This window comes from Mus pahari, chromosome 19, assembly GCF_900095145.1.
Source record: "Mus pahari chromosome 19, PAHARI_EIJ_v1.1, whole genome shotgun sequence".
In the NCBI taxonomy this organism is placed as follows: domain Eukaryota; kingdom Metazoa; phylum Chordata; class Mammalia; order Rodentia; family Muridae; genus Mus; species Mus pahari.
Window position 1 is genome coordinate 12619033 of NC_034608.1, and position 10971 is coordinate 12630003.

Genomic DNA, 10971 nt, shown 5'->3' on the forward strand with positions numbered 1-10971 from the left:
TCTTTTCCCTTTAGCCTCCCTTTTAACCTGCTGTTACCTGTCTACCACTTCCAAAGTCACCATTGAATTATTGCCACCCCAAGTGGTTGAAGGAGAAGATGTTCTTTTCCTTGTCAATAATCTGCCAGGGAATCTTACAGCCTTTGCCTGGTTTAAAGGGAGGACAAATAGGAAACGTGGAATTGCACTGTATGCAGTGACCTCCGACATACATATACACAGTGACAAAGAGACATTGTACAGCAATGGATCTCTGATGATCCACAATACCACCCAGAAGGACAGAGGTTATTACACCCTACGTACCTTCAATAAACATGCAGAAACTGTATCAACAACATCCACATTCCTCCATGTGAACCGTAAGTGATTCTTTGTGAACTCGGGGTGTTGGGTGGGTTTCTTTCGACTAGAGATACAGATAAGTGACAGGCCTGGCCTAGCTCAGGGAATTCTTTCCACAGGCAAATGGGAATAGACTAAGCTGGGGACAGCTCCCCAGACATAAACTCCAGTTCCCCTAGTGGTCAGTACTTGCAACATCAGGACACAAATCAACACCCAGAAAAATATTTGCCTGAACCAGGAATTTACCTAGAAGCAGGGATCCACCCACAGTTCTATCAACATGGAAGTCACTGTCAATTCATTCTCAGATCTGCTGTCTGCTTAATTTGTCTGCTACACTGCCAAGGGGTCATGTCCAATTACTTCTTTGATGTATTTCCTTTGGGAAATATAGGATAGCCACAGAGAATCCATTAGACAGAGGCCCAAGGCCTCTCAGAAATACCAGGGAGCTCATAGGCAGACCCACCACACAGTCAAGCAAGTACAGGGATTGGGAGAATTCTCTTGAAATCTTGTATGGGATGAAAGAGCTCAGCTTTTCTCCAGGACTCAGGTCACCTCCACCAGCACACCCAGGATATGAGACTCCTGACACATCCTGGGCCTTTGTCCTGGGTCATAACTCTGACTGATGACTCCCATGAGAATAGATGTGTCCCCTTTCCCACACAGTATTCAGCTTGTCCCTTTGAAATCTCACAGGCATCCCTGTCAAATTCCATCTTTCCAGTGCATCAAGAACACGGGGAAGATGGAGTGCATAGCCCAGTTGCTGTGTCACACAATTGTGCAGAGTTTCCCTTTCTGGAGATGACTGACCAAGGTCAGGATACAGCAGAGATAAGCCTCAGTGTCATCTTCTATTATCTCAGACCGCAGGGATGGTCATCAGTCTTGGTGCTCACTCTGTGTTGTGGATAACTGAAACAAAAGGAGGGGAGAGGGACATGGCTCAACCCCAAGAGTGGAGGGGACAGAACAGTGTTTCTATAGAGCAACACCATCAGACCGTGTGACTCTTGGAGATGATCCTGCTTGAGGGAGGAGGCTCAGATCAGAGAGTGGAAGCCAAAGAGAACTGGGGAGCTGTGCTGGAGCATATGTGCCACAGAAAGACAGATCTTGCCACAGAGACCAGGCAGGCATCTTTTGTACCCTCTGCAAAGGGCTTACCACCTTTCAGGGGCTCATGCTCACAGGTGAGAGGGGAGAACTCATCTACTGTCTGGAGTCCCCTGAGAGGCAGAAGTAGCTGAGAGGAGTCTCAGGGCTTAGAGTGGAGAAGACACAGGGGGCCAGAGGCTTAGCAGCAGCAGCAGTAGCAGGAGGATCTTAACGAATGAAAAAATTAGGGAGAGGGAGAGGGAGAGGTTGTTCTTACCCATGTTAATCAGCATGGCCTCAGTATTCTGGACTGTTGTTCTCAGCTCTGACATCCCAAATAAGAAACCAAGGTGGTGTTGATCAGTGACATTTTTGAATGAATATATACATTTGTTTCATATTCTGATAAGCAGAGACCAATGAGCAGAAGACTTCTGAACTCCACCTAAGTTCTGTGTTCTGCACCCACCCATACTGAAGTAGTCCTTGTATTCAATCTCATACAAAATATAATTTGTAAATAATTGTAAAAACCAAAGCAAATGCAATGATTTATCGAGTCTATGATTTTCTTAAGGGAATTCATGGCCACAAGGTCCTGCACATTCATTCATTCATTCCTTATTTATTGTTCACAGGTAGCTAAATTTTTTTTAGGTAATATTTTTTTAAAAATATAAGACAAATCATGGTTCTTATGATGTCCCAGTCTAAAATAGATCAGTAAAGAAAGCTGGATGTTTTCTGGAACTACAAGAGGAAGCAAACAATAACAACAGTAGCAGCAGCAGCAGCAGCAACAACAAGAACAAGAACTTTACTACCACCACTAAGAAGTCAGAGAGTAAAATCTCAGGGTCTGTAGGGGAAGAGATGGGGAGCATCATGCCAATACCAGTCTACATTGAATGTAGCAGGGATCTGAGAGCAGTGAGCCAGGGCCGTTCTGACACCTGAAGAGAGAGCAACAAACTATGAAACATACAAGTGCATGGACACAGAGTTGGATGGGGAGACACATAGCTAGGGTCAGTAATGAACATACCTGCTTAGAATGGTGTCTCATCTCACAAAAAAACTGATGGTACCAATTTATTGCCTCTCTCTCTTTCCTTCTAGTCTTCCTTTGGGACTGTGGGCGCTTGGTCACCTCTTCCCAGCCCAGTATTGAATCATTCCCCTCCATTGTTACTGAAGGGCAATATGTTATTCTACATGTCCACAATATCCCAGAGAATCTTCAAGGCTTTGCATGGTTCAAAGGGATGACCGTGCACAGGCACCTTGAGATTGGCCGATACATAATAGGCAGGAAGTCAAGTGTGTTTGGGCCTGCATACAGCGGTAGAGAGAAGCTGGATAGTGATGGATCCCTGCTGATTGAAAATGTCACTCAAAAGGATGCTGGACTGTACACCCTACGAGTACTGGGTACAGATATGAAGAGTGAAGAAGCACATGTAGAAATCCAAGTTAACAGTAAGTGATTTCCTGGGATCCTTCACTGCTGGGTGGGGCTTAGACACACAGGACTGCCATGTCTGGTCTGAGTCTCACTTCTATCTGCACTGTGTCCCCATGTTCAGGTTTGAGCACTTAGTGCCAGACAAACATGTCTTTTACAGCCAGAGACAAATGGCCATAGATCAGACTCCATCTTCTGAGTCCACATGCATCAAGAAAGACCTTGATGGTAACTCAGTCTAAGATGTCAGGCTCTTCCTAGTCTCTTGGGGCTCTAAACCAGAGAGCTCACACCTTGTCATCTTTCGAGGGCTAGACTAAATTGACCCCCTGGACCATATTTGCAGTCCTTTACTCTTAGTTCCTCTTAAAGCTGATAGGCAACGATGTTTTTTGGCTGTCTATGTCAAACTGCAATATTTATTAGCTCCAAATTGAGATTGTCATAAATAAAATCCAGAAACTGGTGCAGAGACCATGGAGGAGTGCTGCTTACTGGCTTTCTCATTATGGCTTGCTCATTCTGCTCTTATATGACTCAGGACTTGTAGACTCATAGTGGAACTGCTTGCAGTGGTCTAGACAGTCCCCCATCAATCCCTAATTAAAAATATAATACAGGCTTGCCCACAGGCTAATGTGTTGGTGACATTTTCAACAGAGGCCTTGTCTTTCAAAAGGACTCTACATTGTGTCCAGTTGACATAAAACTGGGTACCCTAACACCCCAATGTTTTCCAAGATCTGAGCCTGCCCCGAAGATCAGGTTGTTCCAGGCCCTCACTCAACTCCAATCCAGTGGACTGCCAGCAAAAGCAGCAACAACACATAGAAGGTGAAGTCAGGGCTTACCTGGATCCAGAGAGAAAAACTAAAAAAACAAACAAGGAGAGAGAGAGAGAGAGAGAGAGAGAGAGAGAGAGAGAGAGAGAGAGAGAGAGAGAGAGAAGTAAAAATCTGGGACCTGCAGAATTCAGGGCTTCATCTCAAACCTGACTGTGCATGAGTATGTGCAGTGTCTGAGTAAGTGCAGTGAGGAAGCAGCCGTGGACACACCTCTATGTAGAGGAAATGATGCTTTCAGGGGCACTGAGGGAGTGGAGGAGGACATGTTGCTCGCTTTCATTAAGTGGTATAGATACATCCATACTTGAGTCTCTAGGCTGAGTTAAAAAATCCATCTACTCAGGACAGAGACCACCATCTTTGCACCAAACATAGCGGTCTGTATGTGACAACTTTTTGTCTTTTCCCTTCCAGACACCAATTTTCAGTGTTGTAACCATAGCACCTCTTCCAAACTTGTGGTTGAAGCCGTGCCTCGATATGTTGCTGAAGGAGAAAGTGTTCTTCTCCGTGTCCATAACCTGCCAGAAGAGCTGATATCCTTTACATGGTACAACTCGATGTATAGGGTCCCAGCCTTTAAAATTGTAGAATACCGTGTAATCTGGAATATCACCACCTGGGGGGATGCATACAGAGGAAGAGATATGGTGTATGCCAGCGGATCCCTGATGCTCCAGAACGTCACTGAGGAAGATGCAGGAATGTACACACTAGAAACTTTAAATGTAAACTACACAGTTGAAAAAGCACACGTGCAGTTTTATGTAAACAGTTAAGTGACTCTCAATGGCTTCTGGTTGCTAGGTATGACTTATCCTACTTAATACACTGGACTGTCAGGATTGGGTTGTGCCTGTCCTCTCCCCTGCTGCATTGCTTCTACTTTCTGTAGGACATACTTTGTGTAGACAAACTACAGTCAATCAGAATCCCTCAGCATTCTCTACCTCCACAGAGAAGAATGTGGGTGGGATAACTCAGCATGAGGGCGTCAGCCTCAGTGCAGACTCTTGGGGTTCTCACCATGCACATGGCCCTAAGAGAGACCTTGTGTGAATCAGGCAGGCACTGGATGAGGGAGCTATGGGGTCTTCACAGAGAGTACCAGGAAACCCTGGCTCAAAACTTTTGCCTCTGGCTGGAGTCTAGGTCACATTGGGGAACATTATGTTAATGCTCGGTGTTGACTTCCTTTCAGAACTGGCAGGTAACAAGGCTTTACTGACTGTCTAGCTCCCATAGAGTCTCACTGGACAGGTGCCAGGACAGAAGCCAACTACATGTCATGAGTCTAGCCTAGATAATTCTTTTTTGCAGTCAAAAAGTAATATACACTGTCAATTTGAGCAGTTCCTCCATCCCAAGTTTAGGCCATTGCTCACACCTGAGCTTAACTCCGAGGTACAGCAGTGATCATTTATTATGTGTTTTGTTATATGGAAACTTAGACATAGGAAACACAGTGGTTGAATCAGAGTCATACATACAGGCCAACAGTGTTTGAGCAAAAGTACAAGATATATCTATAGTTACAGCTCAAACTTCTCTCCCTTGGAGGCTTTTTAAAAGTATTCACTAAAGGGGGCTGGTGGAGCTCTCTGAAGGATTATTGTCACTTGGACCATCCTTTGTTTTTTTTTCACAGAGCCTGTGACGCAACCCTTTGTGCGAATCACTGACACCACAGTCAATGCACACAGATCTGTGACCTTCACCTGTGTTACACCAGACAGTGCAATATCCATCCTTTGGTTCTTCAATAGCCACAATCTGCAGCCTACAGAAAGGATAACACTGTCCCCTGCAAAGTGTGGACTTCGAATAGATAATGTCAGAAGTGAAGATGCTGGAAAGTACCAGTGTGTGGTCACCAACCGAAATGGTGATGCAAAGGCCAGTCTCCCTGTCAGGTGGCCATGATGAGTAAGCGACTCCTCCTCTCATCCTACCCTAGAATGGTGGCATGTTTTTATTGATGGAGCAAAGTTATGTGGTGAAAATGATCATTCACTACTCAGGTGCAGCCAGCATGGTGAGACATGCCTGTGATCCTGGGATACACATGTGTATAAGAACAAGGCAGGATTTAAAGTGAGACTCTGTTTCCAAAGCAAAGCACAGACGCAATACAGCAAACATGATCACAAAGTCATCAACAACTTAGGTTGTGGATTAAATATATAGCTAACCATCCAAACCCATAAGACCGTATTTCAGGAGCCCCCAAACCTTGGATGCTTTGAGTCTGCTGTGATAAATGTATCCTTTATATGCTAAAATAATTCCATGTTTAACTAATTCAGCTAACATTAGTGGTTCCTATAGACCATTCAGACATTCAGTGAAGTGAGGGAGAGTGACAGAAGAAGGGAATGCAATGTCTAATTGTGGACATAACTGTCTTCTACATAGTTTTGACCCTCAGCTTGATTGATGCACAGATATAAAATCCATGGTGTAAATCCTTGCCTGAACCTGCAGGACTTAAGCAACAGGGGTCTCAGGGAAGGGAGCAACAGCAACAAATTGGGATCAGGAGATGTGAGGGAAGGAGACAAGACAAAGGTATCTTGTTCAGGTCTCATTTACTCTTGGGAAACAGGGCTTATAAAGCTGAAAACCACAAATGGTATTTGCTCAGGTCGCAGGCCAAAACAGTGTTATCACTTGGTAGCACATTGATATCAAAGGAATGTCCCATTGTAAAATGTCCGGAAAGCCCCTATCGTAAAATGTCCCAAGTCAACAGAAGCAAGATAGTAGAAGAAATATAAGAGTATTAATTAAAAGATGATGGCTCAGGGACAAGATGGAGGCTGAGATGCCAGGGGCTTTTGGGCCCCAACAAATCCTGATTCTGTGGTCTCTATTCTGAGAGTAGCATTCACAGTGGAACCTTGCATGATTCTTTTTCCTGTTAATATCTTTCTTTCTTTTTTGTTCTCCTTTTATCCATTGCACTTCTACCATGCTTTTCTCTGCCACGGACCGACTCAGTCGAAACACACACCCATGGGGGAAGCAGGGTCTTTTGGTATGCAGGAAGGCACTGGTCGCGGTGCGAAATGACAGACAGACACACAGTAGAGCTATATGCGGCTGAATGCGTTTTACTGTTCAAAGGCAGGCATTTTTATGCAGAAAAACTGGCAATCATATCCATAGAAGTGATTACTAAGAATGACTAAGTTTTCTGGCACAGGGAAATACAAAATCAATTAGGCAAAAACTTTGGAGAACAGGTACAGAGCATCACATCTCTTAATCAGAACATCTATAATTAAAGATAAACTTTTAGAGGTTTAAAAGTTTGCGGGAACATTCAGTTAAGGTCCCTGTGTCTAAACTCCATTGATGACTATCCATCTGTGATCCTTATCACCTAACTTTCTTTTACTGAGAGTCTTCAGGCACACTTTAAAACTGGTAACTGATGCTTTTCATGCCAGAGTGTCAAAACCCTCTTTACCCACACATTTGTAGCCATATGACTATATATATTGTTGGGAGGTTATTATTTCAATGTATTTAAGTGATAAATGTATAATTAATCAAAAGCAAAGCAGGGTATCGTCTGAAAGGCAATCATGGCCAGTGCTGTAGTTCAAAGAATGAACTCCTAGTGAACCCTCACACCTGGATGCTCGCACCTCTAGCTATCAAGGACATCTCGTAAGTAAAGGAACAGGTCAGAGAAGAGTCACACAGGCAAAGTTTGCCATGAGAATATTCAGCTCAGATCTCTCCGGCCAAAGAGTCTCACAGCGAGTTCCATCTTAGACAGCCTTGTCATACAAGACTTTTCCCAGTAAATATCACACAGCTTTCGCCGGGATTGCAGCTTGGCTATGCGAAATCACGGTGTCTAAGTGATTCGTGTGACATTTCTCTTCCTCCCATCCTCCCCTACAAACCCTTCCCTCAGATCCATTCTTTTTTCATTTCCCTTCAACAAAAAGAACAAGCCCTTCAAGGATATCAACCAAACACAGCATAACTAGGCACAGAGCCTCATATCAGGGCTGGGTGAGGTAACTTAAAAAGAGGAAAAGGGTCCAAGAAAAGGTAGAAGAGTCAAAGACACCCCCCACTCCCATTGATAGGATTCTCACAAGAACTCCTAGCTATATAACCATAACATACATGCAGAGTACCAAACTCCAAACTATCCAGAGTATGTGACTATTAACTCAGTCTCTGTTAGCCCCGATAAGCCCTGTTTAGTTGGTTCTGGGAGAATGCTTTTCTGGTGTCCTTGAACACTCTGTTTCCTACGACTCCTCCTCCTTTTCTTCTGTGGGGTTGTCACACTCCTTCAAATATTATCTGTGTGTCTGCTTCTGCTCCCATAGTGTCTAGATGATACCTCTCTGATGACCATTAGACTGAGGACCAATCTATGACTACAAAAGAATAATATTAATAATCATTTCATTATTTTTTTCATTCCAGTTTATTTATATCCTGAATCTTTCGGCTGTTTAGTCTCTGGTTCCTAGCCATCTAGGCTGTGTCAGACATTGGCTCCTTCTCATGGTTTGGCCTTAAGCTGGACCAGTCATTGCTTGTCTACTCGCCAAATTTCTCTGTTACCATTACCCACACATTTTTGCAGTCAGGACAGTTTGTGGGTCAAAGGTTTTGTTTCTGGTTTGATGTCCCAGTCCCACTCCTGGAAACATTGCCTGGTTAAAGGAGATGGCCAGTTCAGGCTCCATAATCCTCATTACTAATCATCTTCTCTAGGGTCTTTTTCAAAGTTTTTTGGAGTTTCCAGTATACTAGGTTTCCACATTGCTCCTGAAATGCCCCCCGATTCCACTCCTTTCTTCTGGTACTTTGTCTCTCCCTCCCTCTATCCCCCTCTTTACCTCATTCCCCCTGTTCTGATCTACCCACACAGTCTATTCTATTTCCCTTCCTGGGCAGATCCATGGGTCACCCCTTGAGTATCCTTGTTACTTGGCCTCTCTATGTATGTGGCAAAAGAGGAAATCTGATTGTGGGCAATATTAGTTCACAGAAGTATAGTTCATGAGGTTGTATTTGTTTTTTATTTCCAGAAAGTTCTGTAGAATCTTTAGGATTTTTAAAAAATAACTTCATGTGTGTGCAGATGTATTTTATAGGCAGCTAATTGGACACTTTTGATTTCCTTGTGTTGCCTAATTGTTTTGTCCAGTATGTCTAAGAGAATACTGAATAGAAGGGACCTCAGCAGCTTCCTTGTGTTGATACTGGTCTTAGAGTTTGGAAAGCTGTCAGGTGTCCCCACTGAGTAATGAGTTGGTTCTGGGTATTCATATGCGTCCTTACTGCACTGGCAGAGTCTTCTATCCTTAATTTGGCTGTTTTCGTCATTAAAGGCTGTTCGTATTTGTCAAATGTCTTTATTGATTTAGTTTTATGAATTATTCATGGAATCCATTTTGTGTTTCTTCCTGCTTCTACCTGTAGGTTCTGGGCTTCTAGGAATTTGTGTCCTTCATGCAAGCCTGTCAGTGTGAACATGAAAATTTTAGTATCTTGAAAAGTGGAAAGCTAGGTCTCAATTTTCACCTTTAGTGTTAGTGTCAACCTTTTAAAAACAAAGTTAATCTAATTAAAGATTGACAGTGCCATTATCACTTTGAAGAACCACCTTTTCCTTTTATTGAAAATAGATTTTTTTAATTTTAAAAAACATCTTGTTAATTCTTTGTGAATTACACACCATGTACCCAAATCCCACTTATCTGTCTCCTAATATCTGCTCTTGCATCCTCCTCCTCAAAGATAATAAATTAATAATAATAATAATAATAATAATAATAACCCCAAACAAAACATAAAAAACCTCTTGTTTTGGAATCTGTAGTGTGTGATAGTGTCCCACAGTACACCCTTTTGTCCACACATATTTACTTGGAAATGTTCATTGCAATGGGTCATTGGTCTTGTTCAAGGCACCTGTGCATGGTAAATGAGTGGCAGGGCCAGCTCACCTGCATCCCTGCCACCAGGGCAAGCTCTACTGCACTGCTCAGGTAAGGTACAAGTCAAACTCTCCTCAGTGCTGTGACCACTGAGGGATGGAACCAGATCTGCACAGTTCTTGGGCATCAACATAGTCCAAGGCACCAGCCCAGACTGGGGACATCCTCATGTCCTTAGTGGTAACATGAGCCACAGACACCAACACAGATCCCTGGTGCTGTATGTCTATGGACCCAGATGTGGCCCTCAGTGGCATCACTAGGTCTTCACCATGGACTTAGGTGCCAGGCTAGGCAAAACCACATCAGCCTCTTGTTCCCCACTCTCATATTTCCAGTTCCAAGTCTCTTCACACAGCTCATATTATTCTGCTTCTTTTTCCTGTTCATCTCTCTGTCACATACTTGCATATCACAGTGACTCCTGCTGCAGGCAGGTAAAGCAGCAGGAAGGCCTCTGAGTGTCTTCCCCCACCTGTACCATGTGGATAGATGTGGGTGGCCTGCTGGGTATCTACAGCTGCACCATGTGGTGTGGTGGCAGGCTGGCCTCTGAAAAATAGATTCTTTTCTCATACAATGTATCCTATACTGTTTATAGTTTGCCCTCCTTCAACTCCACCCTGTTCTTCCCCACAGCCCCTCCCCTGAGGATCCACTCCCTTTATGTCTCCCTTTAGTAAAAAATAGGCCTCTATGAGATAATAACAAAACATGGCAAAATAAAGAACAATAAGATGATGGAAAAGCTATGATATTGACGTTGGACACTGCAACTCAACAGGAGGAAAAGAGTTCCAAGAGCAGATAGAAGAGTCAGAGACCCACTTTTATTACAGTCAGGATTCTTATAGCTATGTTAGGCTAATAGCTAAAATACACTTACAGAGGAGCTTGTGCAGACCTGTGTAGGCTGTCCATGCTGACTCAATCGGTGAGTTGATATGTGACTTCATTAGTTGACTCTGTGGGCCATGTTCTCCTGGTGTCATCTATCACCTCTGGCTCTTACATTCTACCTCTTCTTCCCTGAGCTCTGAAGAGACAGATTTGATGAATACATCCCATTAATATGTCTCTATGTTATAATGTCTGGCTGTGGGTCTCTGCATTTGTTCTGTCCCATCTGCTGCCAGAGGAAGCCTCTTTGATGATGACTGGATAAGGAAATGATCTATGAGTACCTACGAACAGAATATCACTAGGAATCATATTATTCTCTCTCATC

At 43.5% G+C, this 10971-nt stretch overlaps 1 protein-coding gene across 1 annotated transcript in view; it reads left to right on the forward strand.

Moving 5' to 3' along the window:
* Positions 1–5688, forward strand: part of LOC110336378 (pregnancy-specific glycoprotein 22-like) — a 6910-nt gene extending 1222 nt beyond the window's left edge. Inside the window, exons 2-5 of the mRNA XM_021218889.1 lie at positions 15–362; positions 2575–2934; positions 4180–4539; positions 5414–5688. Coding sequence (XP_021074548.1) covers positions 15–362; positions 2575–2934; positions 4180–4539; positions 5414–5688 — 1343 coding nt within the window. The remainder of the gene's footprint in view (positions 1–14; positions 363–2574; positions 2935–4179; positions 4540–5413) is intronic.
* Positions 5689–10971: the final 5283 nt, after the last annotated feature.